This window comes from Ruditapes philippinarum, unplaced genomic scaffold, assembly GCF_026571515.1.
Source record: "Ruditapes philippinarum isolate M1 unplaced genomic scaffold, ASM2657151v2 ctg3742_1_1_1_1, whole genome shotgun sequence".
Lineage (NCBI taxonomy): Eukaryota > Metazoa > Mollusca > Bivalvia > Venerida > Veneridae > Ruditapes > Ruditapes philippinarum.
In genome coordinates this window covers 86,383-110,103 of record NW_026860983.1, presented here as the reverse complement: position 1 = coordinate 110,103, position 23,721 = coordinate 86,383, and the positions used below count along the sequence as shown (strand labels likewise).

General features: G+C 31.5%; 1 protein-coding gene across 13 annotated transcripts in view; it reads right to left on the bottom strand.

Annotated features, from left to right (window-relative positions):
• The window catches only part of LOC132714124 (protein couch potato-like), a 98,901-nt gene that overhangs the window by 66,406 nt on the left and 8,774 nt on the right, over positions 1-23,721 (bottom strand). For 2 of the 13 annotated variants that reach the window (XM_060696887.1, XM_060696888.1), the window contains exon 1: positions 974-1,009. The exons of 9 other annotated variants lie outside the window; for them this stretch is intronic. In XM_060696887.1, the coding sequence (XP_060552870.1) occupies positions 974-994 (21 nt within the window). In that variant the 5' untranslated portion in view covers positions 995-1,009. Of the gene's footprint in view, positions 1-973; positions 1,010-9,262; positions 9,374-9,676; positions 9,763-23,721 lie in introns of those variants that run through there. 2 more of the 13 variants (XM_060696892.1, XM_060696893.1) reach the window with 2 other exon arrangements.

Here is a 23,721-nt window from a genome sequence, read left to right as displayed (position 1 = left end):
TTTTTGTTGTTACTGTCAACTAAATGAACATTACTAATATTTCAATTATAATTATCATAATTAGACAGGTGATCAATTAATATTCTAATAGTTCATTAAAGACATATTCTTACATATATAATATATTTATATATACATATCTATATTCAAAACGCTAATTTAAATTTGCTGTAGCTTCTGGCCGTTTGACTTTCTTCAGCTGTATTTATTATACATACACATATATTGAGACAAAACAAGTGACTAAATCCCCTTGCTAAGGCAATTTCTAACTAGCGTTTTTAATAAAATGCGGCAAATTAAGAGATTTTATCCATATTAATATATCAAATATTCTTATTTTTTTTACATATCATTGTATTTTGGAATATTTATATCTAAATATTATATAATGAATTTTCTAATATTCAACCCTGCGTGTAGTGTCACAGTAAAGGGGCCTCATGAGTAACTCAGTTTTCTTTTCTTTTCCTACATCAAACGAAGTGTGTATTAAGGAAGGGGGTTGTTCATCATGGGAGGGGTGTTTATAAAAGAATTTACGGTATAAGGTAATACATGTATCTAGTTTAATTTCTCAATTGAATAAATTATTTCATTAGTGTAATGGAAATTTTGATGAAACTGCAGTACATGTAGTTGGACTTTTAAACCTTATTTATGAATTTGATAAAAATTATATATCAAGCAAAAAAAATGCTCTTGAACATATAATAAAATTATAACTCAATCTTAAATACACACTTTCTCAATTAATGTAACTGATTCTAATTCATAAAATACGCAGAAAGATATTAATCTAATCCTTATCTCTATGCAAAACTTAATTTAATAAACGCTACAGAAAGATAAAAAATTCAAAATGCACCTTTAACTTCAAGAAATTAGTTAAATATATAAATGATAAAACATAATTATATAAATTTATATTCTATTAAACAAACTTATGACTCAGTGACATATTTTACTTTACCTGAAGATCCTCTAAATCCATAATCCTGAACTTAATATCAGTGAAAATATCAGTGAAAAATATCAGTGAAAAATATCAGTGAAATATATAAGTCAAACAATTCTTGCAGTCAGTACATTCCACAATAATGTCTACAGATTTTATTTCTAGGAAATTTTCTGTATATCCTCAATTAATAGCATCATATAGTAAATTACTGATAATTACGTATCATCAAAATTGAATATACCGGTAAGTAGTACATTTAGTAAAAAGGCGAAAAATTGTTGAAATTCATATATAAAAGTGTGTATACAATATCACATACAGATTACAAAGTAAAAACATACATAGTACAATACATAGAAAAAGTATATATCACGATTTATTTTATCAGAAGATAACAAAAGTATATTAAACAATGATTTAATATCACCGTTATCTATTTATTATCGATTGTTGATGTTAAAAGTGTTAAATACCTTAATAATAACACCAATTAGCCTCTCAATTAACTATGGAAGTTATGCTTTCATTATATCCTGCAATTTATTGACCAAATTCAACTACTCAGAAAAAATAAACATTTTTTTTAAAGGCACATTATGCCTCAGAAACAAACATCTATTTCATTCTGTAGAAAATGAAACATGAGTATAATATAATGTTGAACTGTGGTTTTAGAGCATGTTAGATGCTTATATGTCACGTGAAGAAAGTAGCTTTAAATGTGAAACTATTTGATATAAAAGTAGCAAAATGTAAACATTGTAGTATTTTGACTTCAGTCTTCCACAAAAAATACTATATGATTGTAACTGTACTTATTTATCAAATTTAGGCAATAGATTGAGCAAAAGATAGTTCAGGTAAATGGCCAATGAGTAACTTTTTTTTTTAAATATAACAGGGGCACCAGAAATAAAAAGCTTTTGAGAAATAAGAATTAAAGCATTTTTGGGGACATAATGGGCCTTTAAATGAAATAAAAGCCATATAAGGAACTTCCATGAAGAATGACTATAAGTTTACTTATATATAGTCGGTTCAAGGTATACAGAATTTATTTTAGTTTGATTGTTTAGGAAGCTTATTATAAAGCTTATAGACACACTTTGAATCCGTTCCTGGAACCAACCAGTACTAAGCAATAATTGTAAAGTTTCTTGCTCAAGGATTAACAATGACTTGCCCCTGACAGGGTTTGAACTCATGCAGCTAGCGATCATTAGATTACTAGTCCAATGCGTTAAACACTCAACATGCCCATACATATGAAGGTATATGATTTGTTTGTTTGTTTGTTTCATTTTACGCCTTTTCCCAACAGTATTTCAGTCATATAGGCAGGTAGTTTCCTAACTATCGTCCCTGGAGTGTTACACCAGTACTAGACTACCTTCCTCTGCGCTAAACTACCAAAGCATCTCCAAGGGATCAAACCCACGCCAGAGAGGTAACTGGATTGGAAGTCATCGACTCTAACCCCTCGACCACGGAGGCGGTAAAGGTATATGATATATAGCAGTAAATGTATAAGAAGAAGTTTGTTGACAGAGGGAAATGATTATATGTATGTTATCATTATATACATGATTGACAGATAATTAGCACCAGACCTGCTAGAACAGGTGTAAATTTATCTACATAAATCTACAACATACTTCCTATCTACATGCCTACATACTGTATCAAACCGATGTCAGACTATAGTTTATCATCAGACGTAACTTCACAGGTAATATTCCACCATATCTCATAATAAATTTATAAATTCTTAAAATGGAAACCTTAAAGTCAAGTATTAAAAGCTTAATTCTGATTGGTTTTTATAACCTCAATTTTTGAAAACTGACCAATGATAGAGGAGTTTAAAGATCCTGTAACACATTTTTTTCATGGTTTTATTTCATAAATATGATGCTCAAATTAAGATTTGTCAATCTTGTAAGTTCAAATAAGCATTATTTATAAAGATATTACCCAATTTAACATTTTGCGTAAATAAAGGGATGTAATTAGAAATTTATTTTCTATAAATCCCAAGTCAAATTTTCCAATAAGAAATATATGCATGTAACTTATTGATTAAATATAATGTGCACAAATATTTGCAGCACACATTTTACATAATCTTGGATATTTGAAAATTGTTTTATTTGCATAATTATATACATATATAATATTTTGCAAGTGTATGATACATACAGTAACAATATCAATCACAAAACATACAGGATCTTTAATATTTGGAGTCTTCTGATTGGTTTTTATACAACCCCAGTGCTTGCAGTCATGTATATAAACTTGCATATACCACTATGTAACTGAGTAGCCAGCCCGCAATTAGCTCAATCGGTTAGAGCGCGAGACTTGTAATCTCAACATTGTGGGTTTGATTCCCGGGCTGGCCAACTAACATTACAAATTAGTCTTTCGGATGAGACTTTAAATCGAGGTCCCGTGTATGGTTGCTTAAACACTTGGCACGCTAAAGAACCAGGAGAAGCTTCTTGCTGTATCTGTAATTGCACTTTCCTCCCAAAAATCTAAAATGACTAATACTCTTCTGGAGGACTTGCCCATATGGGCAACTAATTATCAGGCCTTAAGAACTATTCCTCTTTTTTTATATACTTTTACCCCCATATAAAGGCATACCTTAATAATTGATGGTCAACTGTATGTAAAGTATATCATTTTATATAATATACCCACATATCCTTATTTCCCTAGTTTTACAATTTACCATCTAACAAATCAGTTTTAGAAAAAAGACAAACTCATGGATCATGTCATGGTGAAATATACACTTAAATAGATTATCTGTTGTTTTATAGAAATGTCGATTAATTAAGTTATAAGGAAAAGTTCCGAGAAGATCAATTTACAAGGCAATGATCAATTAATGGTGTATAAACAGTACAGCAAAATACAGTCCGTAGACATCATTACTACTTTTACACACAAACTGAAATAATTTTTGGTTTCGTGTCACAAAATCTTACGTTTTAACTTTTACATCATTATATTACTACATCTATCCCGGAAGAGATATTGCAATCTTAAAAAGTTACTTGCAGAAAGTCTTTTATTTCGATCCTAATACACAAGACACAATCTAGTGGATAATGGTGATGTTGGCCATACAGTGACGGAATAATGGCATTAGGCTTGAAACATGTCACAATATGATGTCAGAAAAACAACAACAATGTTTATCATCAAAGGATCATGTCATATCAATTTTATCAATGTGATATGAACTTATATCAATGTGATATCAACTTAAATCAATGTGATATCAACTTATATTAATCATTCACGGTGATATCAACTTATATGATGTGATCTCAAATTATATCAATGTTATATCAAATTTTTATATCAACTTATATCAATGGGATATCAACTTAAATCAATGGGATATCAACTTAAATCAATGTGACATCAACTTTTATCAATGTGACATCAACTTATATCAATGTCATAACAACTTATATCAATGTGATATCAACTTAAATCAATGGGATATCAACTTATATTAATGTGACATCAACTTATATCAATGTCATATCAACTTATATTAATGTGATATAAACTTATATCAATGTTATATCAACTTTTATCAACTCAAGTGATATCAAAAGTTTCGAATGCTCAAGCTAAGGCCATTCCAAATCTTGATCTTTACATAATAATGATCTGTGTTTATTAACTTTATTTACACAAAACGACTCTGTCATAGGTGTATAAGTCAAAACATCATCCAATAAATCACTTAAGAAATATCAAAATTTAAGATTGACAACTATCTTTAAATACAGAACCATAGGTCTATGACAAAAAAAAAACCTCAAAAAGAGTACAGTTACTATAGGAATAATTGAAGTGTACAGTGATGTCCGATATGGTGACGGTATATCCCACACATTTTCCCCCCAAACATGAGGAACGAGAGACCCGTCCTAACACATCCACTAACCAATACTTACTCTGTCTCCTAGTGGAGAAAATTGCTGTAATTTTATGGTTACCATGCCAACGTTATTTTAATTATTGATGAGTCTTTGTTCTTTTGTGATTATCTGGTTGGAGTTAATTGATTTAGCCCACCATTCTAAGTGTTACTTTAAAGAATAGAATCAAGCACAGACAAAATTCCAGCACTGTATACCAAGAGAACATATTCTTAGAACAATTTTTTTTATATAATCAAACCATCCGGAGCAAGAGCATTTTAAGCATCTACAAAATAATCATATTTAAATCATGTTTGTTTTTTTTTTAATTTACTAGAACATGTACTTCTTTTCTCACTAATTGGATACTAATTGGATTTACCATATAATAATACAATAATCAGTATAATTGGCTAATATCTTCTACATGTATTGTTATGTTTAAATATAACCACATTAAAATCTTTCTGTATGTTTTATTTCCAGAAATACTATTATAAAAGAGTTTTCATAAATGAAATACTGATATATACAAATACATGAAAAAAACAATGATTAATAAATTCTTTATATTCTGAACTTATTTAATGTAACAAACTTGGAAATGAATTCCTTTAGTTTACTGATACAGACAATTATTTTTCATTCAAAAGAATCAAGTTAGAACCTGGCTATTATAAAGAAAACCCCTAAAACGAACTAGTAGAGAACTTTCAGACAGAAACAACAGTGAACTTTACAAAAATACCAGAATAACCACATCCATTTACTAGGCCTAAATGACTTTTAAAATTCTATCAAAAGATGAGATTTTGAACAACGAGACTTTGAATATTTTATGAGCTCTGCTCAACTGAATTAGGAAATATTTCCCTAAAAATAATGTAAAAATACGGTATAACTGTTATTCGTGAATATCAAATCATCTTAAATTATCATCACACAACTAGGGCCATCCTTAAAAAAAATGTTCGTTTGCAGTAACGCGACCGACTCACAAAATTTGCCCCTACTCAAATTTTTTTTTCATAGTCGGGATAAAAAAAATTTTTTTTTAATCAGAAAATTATGCCTTGTGCTTTGTTTTCGTTCTTTTAAAGGTTAATAGAAGAAATAAAATGTAGGTCTTATTAAATTAGAATTCAGTTATCAATTTATTAATTGTTACCAGATAAACAAAGCATATATTATCCAGCATTTTGAAATTCCATGTTTATTTTGAAGTACAGTTCAATAAAAAAAAAAACCAACCCACCTTGAAAATTCTGGGTCAGGTTACTGCAAACAAACATTTTTTTAAGGACGGCCTAGCTGAACATAATCTCTAAACCGATACTTGTGCTGGAAAAAAAAACTCTCTAAACCTTAAAATGTTAAATCTCTAACACCATGCCTTAATTACAAAAGAAAAAAATATCAATCCAAAATTAGTGTGCTTTCTTTAAAGAAAAAAAAAACAACATAAAAGTTGTAATTCAACCAAGGTTTAACTTAAAAACTCAAACTTTTTAATGTTTTTATACTTTTTTTTTCTTCACTTTCCCTAAATAAATACCTCAGCAGTGTGAAATTATAACTACAAGTATAAATGAAAATGGAAATTAACAAGAGCTGTCCGTAAGACAGCGCGCTCGACTTTTTTAGTGCTTGCCTATAATACAAAACATCGACAGTTAAGGGCCATAATTCAAATAAAATCTTTGACAGAATTACCTTCTCCTGGACATGTTTGGGAATCATGATTGTAAACAAGTATTCCAACTTTCAAATTAATATCTCAAACAGTTCAGTCAAAAAGTGGACTGGTACTAAAAACTTAACCAAGATTCTAAGTCGATAAAAGGCCTTAATTTTTAAAACAAATCCTTGACAGAGTTACCTTCTCTTGCGTACAGATGGGGGTAATGATGTGAAATAGCATTAAAAGTTTCAAAGCAATATCTCAAAGGGTTAAGGCAATAAGTGGATTTTACCCATATTCAATGTATTTTCTAAGTCAAAAAGGGGCATAATTCTGTCAAAAAACCTTGACAGAGTTATGTCTCTTGTCTGTTGATGAAGGTCGTGATGGTAAACAAGTATGGTCAGTTTCAAAGCAATACCTCCAATGGTTTTGAAATAAAGTGAGGTGGTACAAAAAACTTAACCAAGATTCTAAGTCGATAAAAGGCCTTAATTTTTAAAACAAATCCTTGACAGAGTTACCTTCTCTTGCGTACAGATGGGGGTAATGATGTGAAATAGCATTAAAAGTTTCAAAAGCAATATCTCAAAGGGTTAAGGCAATAAGTGGATTTTACCCATATTCAATGTATTTTCTAAGTCAAAAAGGGGCATAATTCTGTCAAAAACCTTGACAGAGTTATGTCCTCTTGTCTGTTGATGAAGGTCGTGATGGTAAACAAGTATGGTCAGTTTCAAAGCAATACCTCCAATGGTTTTGAAATAAAGTGAGGTGGTACAAAAAACTTAACCAAGCTCAATACACTTTCTAAGTCAAAAAAGGGCCATAATTCTGTCAAAAACCTTGACAGAGTTATGTACTCTTGTCTGTAGATGGAGGTTATGATGGTGAACAAGTATGGTAAGTTTCAAAGCCATACTTGTAATACTTCTGAAATAAAGTGGGGTGGTACGAAAAACTTAACCAAGGTGTGACGCCAACGCTAACGCTAACGCTAACGCTAACGCTAACGCCGACGCCGACGCCGGGGCGAGTAGGATAGCTCCCCTTTTCATAGAAAAGTCGAGCTAAAAAACAACAAAAAACATTAAAGAATTGCTTAGAATGTAAAATGATGCCACAAAAAAATGAAATTTTTGTTCTAAGAACTTGCTTTTTTTTCAGGAGAAATGCATTTTGAAAAGTGTTCTTTTCCTGGAGTAATTATGTGTCAAAGTTTATAGCCCTTATTTATACAGTGATTACTTCATACAAAAAAACCAACAACTTTGGATAAAATCTCCTTTCACACCCTGTTCTGACCCCCCCACCCCCATTTTACTATAATGATTTACAGTCTATAAATGACTTCATTTTTTTTATACCCCAACATAATAAATAAGCTTCCTTTCTAACATATTTGACATTTCATACAATCTGGGACAAGCTTTGTTTAATTAACTCTACCTAATTCAATATATCTGCTTTTTTCAGCATGAGTTATCTCCCTTCATCGTCTACAATATGAGCAGGCCCAATTATCGACAAACTTGAATTAATCTTGTAATTGGACATTGATCCCCACTGTCTGTTTACAAAGGAACGTAACATGCTCCGCTACTTTCTCCCATAATGCATTGTTATGTACTACAATACTACTTTATAGCGTACAAACATGAAATTGCGTGTAGAATTACTCTGTATGAAAATTGATATTCTTTTAAATGAAAGAAAAACTTGTCAATGAAAGCTAAAAATATAAATTCTTCAACTCAATTATACAATGCAATTTAAACCTGCATTACTTTAAATTGTAAAAATGCTTTGTTCAAGTGATGTAAAACTTAAAAGTTTAGTCCAACAAAAAAAGAATTCAAACAAAATATAAAAATCCAATAAAGCTGAAATATTCTTAGGGCACAACACATCAAATGTTTTAATTATACATAAAGAAATATATATAATATAAAACATTATACATTATTCTTGGTTCAGTCATTCTAGCCACCTTTTGTTCCAGTAACAACCCTTATTACAATTACAATTTATTAAATCTTTTCTAATTTGGTGGTCAGTTAGTTTAAGAGATGGGCAAGTCTAAAGCCACTCCAACTATAGAATTTGATTCTATGCAGGGTTGTCATTAAGAGGCGGCAGGAGGCCAAAATGCCTGTCTCAAATGCATTATGGGCCGCCTCAAAATTAAGAAAACACTCTTTGTTATGCATTATAAAGACAGAAATGACCGCCTCAAGTTCAAAACAAACCTGCTGCAAAAAATGTTAATGACAACCCTGTCTATGTACTTCAAGTAAGGAAAAACAGGCAATACTACAGTAGATAAAGAATTGTGAAAAATTATAAATATTTTTTAAATGTTCATTTCTTTAACAGAGAGGAAAAAAATAGATTGAAATCCAGTATAATATTATGAAGTTGAGTAAGCAAAAAAATACAAAGCTATCAAAAAATTTCTTAATTGGCAGTGGTGCCTTTTCACACATTACAGCACCACCAAGTAATGATCAAATTGTAGTTTGTTTTTTCCTGATTTCTTCAATTTTTAATTTTTCAAAATTGCAGTCACATCAGGTGACAACAAGTTTGTAATTTCCACAGTGTTAGCGAGTGTAAAGGATAATTCAAGTAATGTTTTTATTTATTTTTTACTCTTAAATCACCAACCTGAAGTTCTGTTCAACCAGCCGCTTGTTTTGTTTTTTAAGATTGCACACATTCTCCCTTTCATTTCATTTCTTTTTCACACAAAACTGATATTAACATGTTAATTCTTACCTGAAACGAGAAAAAAGAAAACAAGCAATTAGATATGTTACATTTCAAACTGAAACATCAATTTTGTATCATTTTTAAGATTACAAAATCAAAGACAGATGATTTATTCATTATTAAAGTGTCAGAGTTATAGAACATGTTCATGAAAAAATCTAAGTTATAACAGGACCCCTAAAAACCACAGCTTTAATTGAAGTCAATGGGTTGTTACAAAACGTCTAATGATATAAGACAGGTAGATCAAGATGGAGCTTGGAGGTGGGGGGGGGGGAGCGGGCCATATCTGTCGTCGGCAAAACTTACTTCAAGATACAACAGTTTAATAAGGCCAAATATCGCATTTTCATTGTCGAAATGTTACTTGCTCTAAATTTCTGAATGCTGCAAATGGCGATTTTAAAACAAAGGGAGATAATTTTGTAACTTCTATCCTGTGTATAATGCACAGAACGCTGACGTGTATAATGCAAAGAAACTAGTTCTGGTTTTACCATTGTCAAGTTATATCATGAGTAATTTCATTAAATATATATATATAAAAAAAAACAAGAAAATTGAGAAAGTATCCATATTACACAGTGGAAATATGCGCTAAACTTTACTTACTCCAAATTTCTTAGTATTACAAATGGCATTTTTACTATAAAGGGGGATAACTTTGTTATTCCTATCAAGAGTATAATGCGCAGAATCAGTTCCTCTTAAGATGGTTTTGCAATGCTTTGAATTTACCACTGTCAAGCGTTATCATAGGACATTTCAATATCAAAAAAGCTTGAATTTTGCAACCATATAGTCAGCTAGCCGACTACGGATACACCAGACAGTAAAAGAATTACCGACTTTGTCGGCAAAGGTAAATACGTCGTATTTTCAACGCTTACGTAATCAAAGATGTAAAGAAAAAATTCTATTTTCATATCCAGTAAATAATAAAAAGTTTACAAGGCCTACATTTTTTTCAATTTATTGTTAAAAGCTTTTTGTAAATCTCAATTTTCAGATGTTTAGAATTCATTTCTACTTTGAATACACTATACAATCTTATAGATGTTTATTTCTTTGTTCACGTGCAGATAAAGAATGTTTTGATCGAACATCAAATCTTCCCAGCATTTTTTTAAAGCTTGGACGCTATTTAACATTATTTATATTCAATCATGTTGAATAGGTAATCTACTTCCATTTTTTACTATTTTGTGTATACTTTATAAAACCAATTATGAACTATATGAAAGAGCCAGAGATTCGTTTTTATTAAACTTTTAAACTTCTTTTCATATTTCAAAGGTTTTAAACCGTTAATGCTCTGTAAATTTTCAATGATTTGATATAAAAGATTCAGTGTGCATGTCGTGGGCATGAATATACACGAAATTACATCTTAGGGGGGAATTAGAGTGCAGTTTTACCTGTATCTATGAATTCACTTTGTCATTATTTTTTCAAATGTATACCCTGTTAATTTCTGCATCATTCAAATATCAAAAATGTGTTAAAGTTTCACACATGTATGAAAAAACTACTAAATTTCTGAAATAAACGTCACAGTTGATCACGTGACATTTTCCCTAAAATGCCGGGCAGTCGTCTTGATGTGACTCGATTTTAATTAAGTTAAGTCAATTCTGTTAATAGTCTATGATCAGACACCCAGTTTGTTGAGAGAAAAAACAATAGTAGGATGTACGTAATCCAAAATTTCAAATTTCTATAAGAACAATATGTTATGAAGATAATATGGACCGCAAAACATTTAGATGACAGTATGAAAGTTAAAAAAAAAATTTAAGTTTCTAGACTATTTTATTCTGCAAGTCTCCGTTTTCGTTCAAGATTATACCCGACCTTTTTAAATGAATTTAAATTTAAACTTAAAATGAAACAAATTTCACACTGGATGACAAGATCTCATTTACCCATCGCGAGATTTTGCGAGATTTCTTTGTCTAGGAGTTTTCCACTATCTGTGCTGTTTTACATATTCGTTTGTTTTGTTTTTCACGTTTTTAAATGCAGCCATTCCTGTGTCAATATTTGTAATATTAGCAGCAACTATAATTATACGTTAGTATATTGAGTAATATAATGTATCTATGTTTTAATGCCTCAAATATTAGTTCAGGTCACAAATCGATTCTCTTTTCACTAAACAGCCTCCGATCACCACAAGAAGAAAGGCACTGTTATAATCGGACGGAATATTTCCCAGGGGTTCTGCCTTTATCGGCTTTTACAAATGTAAAAAGAAAAAAAAGGGGGAAGCTTGGAAACTAAATATTTAAACAAGAACTTTGTTGTTCATTCATCAATGCCCTCTTACATCATTTTGTACTACGTAAAACTTTTATCTTTTAGGTTTATATTTTTGTGTTCAAGTGTGTGTATTGTTTTTAAGTTCAACCCCATGCGTGCAATTGTTATGTAGTTTTTGATTTATTAGCTAATATTCTCCTATATTTTCCTATATTCAATACTGGGTTATTTGTTCGCGAGATATGACGGGTTTTATTTCAGCTATACTTTATCTTCCTTCAGCTAAATAGTACCTGTCAAAACTGTCAAACACAACACCGTGCACGGAATTCTCGTGCACTTCACAAGTTGTAATCATCATATATAAATACACGATGGAATAGCACGACAAGCACGACACTGCGTATGTTCAAACTATGACTAATTTTACTTTGAAATGTTAAACACGTATTGTTGAAGGCGTTGTAAGTATGGAACGACGTTTTAAATTTTTGGGAAAAGAATTAAAATTTCTTCCAGGTTGTTTTCATCTTTATTTTTTCGTTTTTTTTTTATTTTAATCAAAAATATATAGCAATATCAACTCAAACACCAAACATTATTCGCATCCGGTCATATTCTATTGTCATAACGTATATCTTATATATATATATGAACTTTTATATTGATAATCAACGAAACAGTGTAATAAATATATCGTCTGCAGCATGACGTCGGAAATATGTGTTTTCTATACAGCGTCCGTTTAGCAGATACACATCAAAACAATTGATATATTAAACATTGATCTAAATATACGAAATACATTTCATATTCAACCCCAAACTATTATTTACTTTCCCGCCTCTAGAAAAAAGTAATCGAACATTGATACAGAACGCTAGCTCAGTAAAAATCGCATCAATAATATTCGAATTATCCTCAGCGGTCAATGCTAGAAAATGAAAATAAAATATGCTAATATTTGCCTAACTATTGCTTGCCTGTTTAAACAGTAATAGAATGGCCGATCTATTAATGTAGTAAGTGAGACTTTGTTTGTTTATTAGCAGACGACACGTGCAGTGTAGACGCACGTGAAGAATGATTGATCATACGTCTATAGTAATTGCCATTTACAACACTAATGCATTATCTAGTATTTTAAATATAGATGTCGTATCCCGTTATCGACTAGATATAATATCACTCGAGAAGAAAATCCGAGAGATTTTGTTCGAGATTTTGCTCAAATATTGTACCAGTAAGTCGGTATACAAGATAAATTACCACTACAATGTTTATTCTAGAGTTATACACATTTATAACTTAATGATACAATAATATACCTTCTAAGCTTGGAATTAAATAAAAACGATCATGATCTAAAATGTACGTGTGCAAGAAAATAGCATATATACCACAGAACCATTCAAAGGAATGCATTAAAAAAATGATAAAAAAAAAACTTAAGAAAGCAGAAAAGATGACTGAGTCATTTTTCATTATTTTTAGATCTTATTTTATATTTCATTTTCGCACGATTGTAAAGTGAACCGCTACCGAGCCCACTTCCTGCAACTATAACCAGTTCTTTTGTCATATTCGGGGGAAAACGGTCGTATCCCTAGTTACGCCTAATGCTACGGTCCCAGAGACCTTTACCACTAGGCTACCGCTCCCAGAAGAATATTCTAATAGATGTTAAACGGAATTTATGTATACATGTAAAATTACATGTATTTTTTTACACGACTGAAACCTTAGTCACAAATCTGCTGTTAAATTAGGTAAAAAATTTGAAATATTTCGTAGTCTTGACCTTTTTGTTTCATATCTTCATAGTATAAGAAATTCACCGAATTTCACATTGCCGATTCGTAATTAAACTTGTCTTAAGACCGGACCCATGTATATATACATGTACTGAAAATCTGGAACATTTTCGTTTTGTCCCAAGCCCTTCAGATCGCAGCAGATTTACAAACTGACCAATTTTCACATCCTGTTTGAAATCATCCCTTAAAACGGACGTAACTATACAACTATACATATACCGAAAGGGGATAGTAAAGGTCAAGTAGGATCTCCTGTTTTACCGGGTTATGACGGAAATTACCGGAAAGTTACGATTGTTATCTTATCACGGAGCAGATATTACATAATCTTCTCATATCCTTGTTAGACTTTGAACTTTACATTATCATTAAGTATTAAAACAAACTTATCAAAGTCTACATTAAGTAATTTACTTACTACCGTATCTACTTACTTGGTCAATATTGAAGATATATATTCAGCAACCGGCCCGCCAACCCACCCCAGGCCTGACCCACCCCTTTAATATCTTTACGAAACCAAGGTAACCCTATATTCAAATTCTAAGTGAGTAAAAAAAATCAGTATATATAAAATATTCGTCACCATCGTTAATAAATATAGCGTTCGTAAAGAAATATGTTTTGTTCGATACCAAGTTAGCCCAAATTAGGCAGCGGCGTCCAAAGTTCGCATTTTCAAAGCGTTATGGCATAACAGAGTTACCATATTAGTTCCTAAACGTAAAAAATTCCAAATTCAAATTTTTTGTCCAAACTTTCGTAAACCCCTAAATTCAAAGATTCATTAATTGATTCTGTGAATCTCGCAACATTGCTTTAAACACACATGTATATTTACTTTCTTTTTTTTATAGAACTTACTTGTTGAATTTAAGTAAAAGAAAATCGTTGTTTATTGATTTAACGTATTACGGTTATTTAATATAAAAAAAAAGAAAATGAAATTTGAGCATTTTCAACGGAACGCTGTATACGTTTTACCAGACTCAACTACATGACAGAAAACTATTTACTAATTCACACGAGCTGTATTTAAACAATGGTTTGTCCTATTTTATTAAGTGTATATTTTATTTCATTTAACAAAAGTTTTGACTTTTTTACGACAGTTTCAATTCTTATAGCTGTGACATCATCATAAAATGTTTTATGCTCATTACAATCATTTCCGGTCGCTCATGCTCATTACAACCACTTCCGGTCGCTTGAATTTTCTAGGTCTACAATATTTGTACAAACTATATATCTAATATAGTTTAATATATTTACAAAATCAGGTAGATTTCAGCACTTTTGTTTTGTATTTTTATTTAAAACATCAAAGAGTTGAGCGTAATTGTTTATATATAGGTTATACAGTTTTTACACACCACACCCAAATACAAGAAATACAGCTGTTAGACGAATTCGGTCATTTCCGTTCATTTCCGTAAATAACTGAATACAGTTGGGACAAATATATCGACCCAGGACAGAATTTGGCAAATTTCTTAAACAAAAACACCCAAGAAATTGCACAATTGTTTCTGGCATTTAACAGTTACGCCACTCGGAAAAGTAAAGAAAATTTCAACTCTGAAAACAGTCGTAGAGAAAGTGGTTCAATGAATAGATCGATGATGGAAAAGATACTGTATATATGTATCAGACAGGGGCCATTAATTCTTTATTACTCCCATACTGCCTTACCGAATTATGTTCATAAAATTCTCCTCTCTTTCTCTCTCTCTCTAGCAAAATGACGAGCACAAAATACTGCAGTACAATAACATGCCTAGATCTTTCTCCATGTTATGTTTAATAACGCTGTCTTTATAAATACAATACATGCTTTAAATAACGTTGTACAAACTTTGTGGAAATATCACCAAATAAACATTTGTTTGTAGGTGTAATGACGACATTCAAGCCTTATTTTGACCGGCTTCTTTTTCAAATGAAACATGGTTTTGGGTCCATCATGGCTTTTTTTGGGTCCCTCGTGTCTGCGTTTGGGTCCCTCATGGTTTGTTTTGGTCCCTCATGGCTTCGTTTGGGCCCCTCGTGGTTTTGCTTAACGATGTTTAAAATTATTTATTTAAGTTCAACTGTGGGTGAAAGTTTGAGGCTTATTAGAATCACTCTAGAGACTGCATGGTTTCAAGGAACTAACCGCAGTACTAGTTTCATAAAGGAAACATGGTCCTGATATCCATAGAGCTCGAACCCTAGAAGCTCTGGATTGAGAGGCAGACACCCTCAGCGCTTATTAAGTCACCACATCCCTTCTTGACAAAATAACCATCATAGTAAGACCACGTCTCACAGTGCTACCACACTTCCGGGGGACCTGTTTTGAAACGTTTAACCAATTTATAACATCGACTCTAAAACTGAAACCATAAAAACATAGCTAGACTGTATTCCATCAAGTAGGTAAGTATTTAATATTACCGTGATTTTAGAATTATACACAGTTCCTGGAGATTCACCGTCAAGTTTTGATTTCGTAAAGATAAACTTGTAAAATCTCCCAAGCTATGTGATATGCTTCGATAGAAATTTAAAACTGCGTATCCGAAACTAGGTCTGGTAAAACATTTTTAATCAAATAAAATAGTCTACAAGACAACGTTCGTATAAATCTTAACAAGCCATTCTTCTGGATACAGGAAGTTTCAATTTTATCTCTGTAAATGCCAGCGACAATACATGAAGTTTTAATATGAATGGTTTTAGAAAATAAGTAGGCCCACTTTTGAACATTGCTGTCTATTCATTATGCAGCGAGATTTTCTTCTTTGTTTCCATCTACTTTGGTTCCAGTACTTTATTTCCAGCTTTTTGTTTCTAGTTATTTCATTTCAAGATAACGTTATTTCACAGTATGTTAAGTAACGACCGTCGACTGCGTGATTTCTATTTTAAAGAGACGATTCTTCTTTAACTCTATTTCAAAACGTATCTACGTGAAAAAGTAGTACTAACTACGTAACTTTTAACTGGCAGGGACTTCTGGTAAGACTGAAAACACTTGACACTGCATGAATGGTAGGCAAGTGTTTATAAAGATCAACTTGATACCCTCAATATATGTCAGCGGAAATTCGGCTAATTTTGTAATTTTTCGTATCTTATTAAGTGTAACTAAGCATTTAATTAATCAAGCACAATGTCTATAAACATGTATAAGGTCTGCGCATGTGTATGTTTAGTGTAGAGTTTAAGCATGTACATTTAGCCCTTGTGTACATTTTTCCCATGTGTACAGTTTGCAATGTATACAGTTTGCGCATGTACAGTTTGCGCATGTTTACATTTTCCCTATGTCTAAAGTCGGCGCATGTGCACAGTCGAAACATGTGTAGAGTTTGCGCATGTTTACAGTTTGTGCATGTTTACATCTTTCCCATGTGTACAGTCGGCGCATGTGTACAATTTGCGCATGTTTACATCTTTCCCATGTGTACAGTAGGCGCATATGTACAGTTTGCGCATGTGTACAGTTTGCATAGTGTACAAATTGCACATATGTACAGTTTGCGCATGTGTACAGTCAGCGCATGTGTACAGTTTGCGCATGTGTACAGTCGGCGCATGTGTACAGTTTGCGCATGTGTACAGTTTTTGCATGCATCCGGGCTATAATGAAAAATGTATTGTAATGGTAGACATTTAACGTACAGATATATTCTAAATTACGAATGGTTTAGTTTACATATTCATGTCTACAAACTTGTATGATTGATAAATTAAATCAAAGGTTACGTATCTGCAACGTTTTATCTTTAGCATATATAATTAAAATAAACTGTGCCGAATGTATTTCCTTGTGCAACTCATTAAGTTTGAATTTTAAAAACAGTTTACAAAGATTGGCATACATGTACATGTAGCTTGGTGCCGTTTATTACATAGAAGATTTTAAAAAAATCGCGTTAATCAAGATATGGTAATTGTACACCTTTAGTTGTCATTAGATAAAAGAATATGAGGTACAAATGAGAGGTATATCTAAAACAACTGAGATACAAAGTAAGGGAGTAGGGGCGGGGGGGGGGGGGTTCTTGAGGGTGGGATGGGTTCGAAGGTGGGGCGCGGTTGGTAGTCGGGAAAGGGGACAAGTCTAGTCACGATCACCACGTGGTAATTTTATATTTGTTGTGTTTTATTATAAATTCAAGTTTAAGATCAACTATACATGTACACACTTGATTTATAAGATATGAACGTATGAGTTTTGAAAATAATTTGACGTATCAACTTGGAAACGTATCATTAGAATGTAGTGTTAGTTGTTTAAAAGTTAACACGAGATTTAACTGAGAAATATAACAGTAGCATGTAGTGTTAATTGTTTAGAAGTTAACACGAGATTTCTGAAAGAGTTTGGTTTAGACCTACATTGTGGCACTTGTTAAAGACCAATTACAAACATCTTATGCACGTTTTTTATTTCCAAATGAAAACTATTTCATTTAATAATAGATCTCGAGTGCACAACCAGCAACTTTGCTTATCAGCCCGAATCATACATAATGCATCATATACAAATTAATACTCACCATTTGTGTGAAAGATAAACTGTTGTCATATTTCGGTAGATCAAAGTTGAAATGTACAAGACTTATTATCATGTGATGTTAAATTCTATTGGTGATTGACAGATGATTAATTAACAATAAATCACGAAAAAGTTAATAAAGAAAACATCATTCATAAATAAAACAGTGGCTGAATATAAATGAGTCGTATCACGACAAAACCAACATAACGGGTTTGCGACCAGCATGGATCCAGACCAGCGTGCGAAATTTTGCCATACTCTTACGTTATTTTATGTGGTTAGTTTTAGCATCCAATCAACCTCTCATTAGTAATATCTGTACCTCAAAGACAGTTTTACAGATTTGTTATATACATGTAGATTCAACAAGTATGAATGTATATTTGGTGTATAACTTATTTAACATTGACCGTTGATAAAAGTTACTTTGTGATGGGACTTCAATGAAAATTTAAAGCTGTCCAATGAACATAAACATATTCAATTCAATTTAAATATTAGAAAATATTTTGACATCAAATCAACAATAAAAGTTAGTAACTCAAAAGTAGTTCAAACATCATTCCATTCTACGCAATCATTTCACCATAAACAACACTCATTCAAATATCGCCGTTAATCATTCCCCGTCATTTAAACATCATTATTCGAAAAAGTATGCAAAACGTCATTTTATAAACGTCATTATTCAAAACATTATTATTCAAACGTCATTTGATAATTCTTACATGTACTTCATTTAAAATACCGTAATTCAAAACGTCATGCGAAAATAACGTCATAATCTTATCTATCTATTCCAACGTATGCGTCTAGTTTTGAACTCATAGCTTTTTGGGGGGTTAAATTTAAATAATTCTAACAATAATATGGCTATTTTCCCGGTTCATTACTGGTATAAAAAAGATTAAGCACAATTGATACATTTTGTACTTTGCTTCGAAAGATGTGAGCGATTTCCGGTGCAATATCTTAGAAAGTCCGGGGTTGGTAGTTCTATATCATCCATTGATTTGGTTATTTTTATAAAATATTGTTCAAAATAAAAACGGTTATACGACATTTATACCATTATCACGTGAGTATTTATCTTCTCAGTATATAAAAGATATTAAAGTGCACAATTTTACGACCCGTTTCATTCAAACAGCGTGCACCCCGATAAAAAAATGTTTCATTTTATGTATCAAAGTGATTTCACCTAAAAAACTAAACTTGTATTGACAAATGACAGTTTCTAGTAAAATATCGGTGTCAGAGAGTAAATACAGTTAAATTTATACGGTGCAGGGGGTGTGCGCTTGGTGCAACAGGTGTCCGCACGGTGTTACAGGTATGCGCCTTATCATTTGGTACGTCAAAGAAATGGTTGCAATGTCAAGCTGATATTACACCAGAAGATATTAGCAAAAAATGTTTAGCTTCATCGGATTTGATAGGTCAAATTACTTATATTTACACTCAAGCTCTTTGCTGTTGTCAACGAAACAAGTCGAAGAGTTTTGCTATAATAATACTTTCTCAAAGTATATTCGATTGAGTTGAGAATGCGAGAAAATAAAATATACACAATATAATAGTTGCCAGGTCAAACATTGACTTTCATTTTGGGAACTGATCTACATTAATTATAGAAATTACTATAAAATAGCATGTTTCAAAATTTGCATGCACATTAAGAGCACCGGAAATGGCACACCTGATTTGAAGTCAAACACCATTGCGCTTATGGGTGTGCGTTAAGTTGGCGCGTGCATAATAACTGTATCATATTTACATAGCAACGACGACACATTGATTATTAATTCAGTTTTGAACTCTCTTTTTTTCCATACATTTATTTTATATTACGACCTAGGGCAAAAATAAAACACATTTCAAATACGTTTAACCTGAATCAATTAAACATATATTAACTATTTCATTGCACATAAATTTACTTTAATGTTTTTTTGGATAGAATGCAAGACAATTAGGGAAGCTGCAATAATTCCTGACATTTTGTTTATATAAATCGTCATACCCTTCCAATACAATGTATCTATCATCTGATCATCAACCTATCATTAAATTTCAATATATGTTTATAAATGAATAGCTAAATACATAAAAACAACTTAAGTGCCTATTTGGTAAAGTCTTAAATGCATTCACGGTTCAATTCTGTTCTGTACGTTTCTGCTTGTGCTATAACACTAAAAATAGTGCTGTAGGAAACTTACCTCTACGTACATGTCTTTATTTAGTGGGATAGGCAAAAAGGAGGGGATGCAGATATGGGCAAAATTCAGGCATCACGAATGGGAAAAGGCCGGAGAAGTTTCACGAGCGGCACGAAGATATGGGCAAAGGTCGGGTAAACATGAGTAGGGTTAAGATATGGGCGACGGTCGGTGCGATTTCACGAGTGGGACGGTGATATGGGCAAAGGTGGGTGATGTTTCAAACATGTAATATACTATGCATTTGTTCATTAAAACGCAACATGCATCCATGTGGAAATGTCTATTTTATTAAAGTATCAGCAACATCGTTCAGTACACCCATAGCCTTAACTTATGACAAACACAAGAGTTTATAATCATATAAAAATACAAGAGTTCACAGATATAAATTTGTTAATGCATTTACACGTCTGTCTGGCATACACTCTTGTAGACTGTCTACGAAAGTTTTAATAAAATGACCAGTGGTCAATATACAATATATAAAGTATTGTATTTATAAAATAGGTAAAATATTTAATCTTACAATCAGTTAACACCACATAAAATGTCTAGGGCATTGTATACATGCCACAAATTGGCCAGCCTTTTGTGACAATCCGGTTTAGTGTATCCAAAAGTTCAAATGTTTAAACCGTCGTATTAGCACGATAGTTCCCTAAATCCGGATATAAACAGATTAGTACATAAACTTAGATAATACCGTATTGCTTGTGTAAAAATTACTAAAATATTGATACTGGACATATTATAAACCTTGTCTTTATTATGTCCCATAATTCCTCAAGATTTCAAAATTTTTATTTACCATTAAAGGTACATTATGCCTCAGAAATTTATATTTTTTTTTTTGTAATTCTTTAGAAATGTTAAACATGTATTGTAATAATGTTTCTATAATTAATTAAGAGTGTGTGTAACATGTTTAAGTACTGAAGGAAGAGCGCTAAAGGTACAGTAATATGTCAGAGGTAATAAAATGTAAACAAAAGTAGTATTTGACTTACATACAAAATACTAATTTACTATACATAATTATAACAATTCCTGACAGAGCAAAAAGCAAAAGATAGTGAGTTGTTCATGTATATGTAAAATTAGTATAATTTTGCAAACTGTAACAAGATACTAAGAATAAAAAAAAGTTTTTGGGAAGTAAAATTAATAGCGTTTATGTGACATTATGTGCCTTTAAAAACTTTGAACGAACTTTGTACTTGGAATGAACACTGCATAATAACAACACTGTCTGGTGAAAAAACTACCCTCGAAATTACAAAGACCGACTAATACCATTTATAATTGTAAAAAAAATCAAAATGTAACAGCGAACTTTGAAATAATAAACTACATTTTAATTGACAAGAAAACTGCTTTTAAGACACCTTCATAAAGTTTAACAGCCTTCAAGAAATTCAGATATGTGTTAATGTTATTTTAGATATAAAATCTGCGAGTATTATTAAAGTTATAAACGTCGCTGTTTTAACAGTAACCGTTATATAACTAGTAAATTGAACTCTTTATTGAAATATATAAACTTCATCAAAAACGTAAAGTAAACTTCGTCCAGAGAGGCTGAATAAGTACTGGTCTTTATTGAAATATATAAACTTCATCAAAAACGTTAAGTAAACTTCGTCCAGAAAGGCTGAATAAGTACTGGTCTTTATTGAAACATATAAACTTCATCAAAAACGTAAATATCAATACGTTAAAATACTATTAAACTTCGTCCAGAAAGGCTGAATACAAACAGATTAACGGGGAACATGCTTCTAAAACCTATATTGTTTAACGTCATAGGAGGTCACGTGGTCACGTGGGGGGATTCTTCTGGTGAAGGGTTGCAGACATTTGTCTTTAAATATTTTATAAGGCAAGCAGAATAAAAGAGAGAAGTTCCTGGAAATCAATGATGAGATGTGAATACAGCATTCTCTCTTTATTTAAAATGAAATCATCGGGTTTATTCGGAAATGTTCGGTCATTTCCGAGAAAATGTTATTGGTCACTGAAAATTTTTTAGAAGTATCTTATAAGTAATTCGTAATAGTTGGAATGTCTGGAAGAAAAACAACTTTCCAAGTCCTTAAATTTTCCTGTATTTCTTTTGTGTAAGAAGTGGGGGTCTCTTTTTTATATAAATCGACATTTTTTTTAAGGAAAGATTTTTATTAAGGTAAAAAAAGATTTAAAGAAAGGTAATGTTAACTGATGATTAATACATTTCAAGACGGACATATACGGCAGGGCAATGCCAATGACAAGGTCCCGTTTTGGAACTATATATTACATTTAAGATATATTCGTAAATAAAACTGCGGACAAGTTTTTGTTTATACTTTTGCCACATTTTATACAGTTTAAGCTTTTCTTTCTCTGTCTTTATTGCTATTAATTAAATCGATTCACTTTTGCTGCTTAACCAAATACATATGGTTTTACTATAACTGAAAGGATAGGTGGGGGACAGGGAAATGAGTTGGAGAGGGGGAAATAGGTAGTTTGGACTGAAAAAATGGTTTGGGGATTTGTTTGGGGGATGGGGGAGGAAAATACGTTTTGATGTTTTAGTTAGTTAAAAATAAACCACGAAGACGCTAAAATTATCCAAAATATAAACAGGAAATTTTCACTGCTGCAACCAAGACACGGGTGTTTCTACAATCATTGTAAAAGTTTCCAGTATGGAACATTTTACACGTGAAACAGGTAGGCACGAGATATATAGTCTGCTATCTTGACATGTGTTTGATATAGTTAGATTATTATTGTAGATTTCATCAATCACTGAAATGCATGCTGGGATATTTACTGTATGAACTGATCTAGATGTATAAAAATACATGAAGATTACTTGAATCTTTGAGTTACATGAAACATTTAATGTAAATGTACAAGTTCATACTTCTTTTCCTGGAAAATTCAAATTGACATGATGTCACGTGTACAAAAGAACTCCTAAAACGTTAGTAAGATGAAACTTTTATTTAAGTTACAAACTTATCTTTCTGTAGGACCTCGTTGATTAATGATGCCGCATTTATTATGCTCATCAGAATTGGTGGATTAAAAGATATATATATATATACGTAGGACTATGAGAATATGCTTGATTTTTTCCCCAAATATTATTATACCTTATAACTTTAACATAACTTATGAAAAAAATACAGGAACCAAACTAATTTTACTTGTTCCGGTTTATTTACATGTACGTATATTTAATACTGTTCACACTTCGTACTTGAATACTCGAATTATTAAATTTCTACAAATTAATTAATTGCATCTTAATGTTTAATATTTTATTAGGAGAATAATTGTTTTCTTTTTACTGGAAGAATATAACAGACTTTTGTCAAAATGTTTTGGCCAGGGGCCGAGAATCAAACATATGTCTGTAATTAACTAATTGATCAATTAATGTTACAATTACGGAGGAATCGTCCATATGGCGCGGCCTGACGTGAAATAAAGACATGTAAAGTGTGTTTG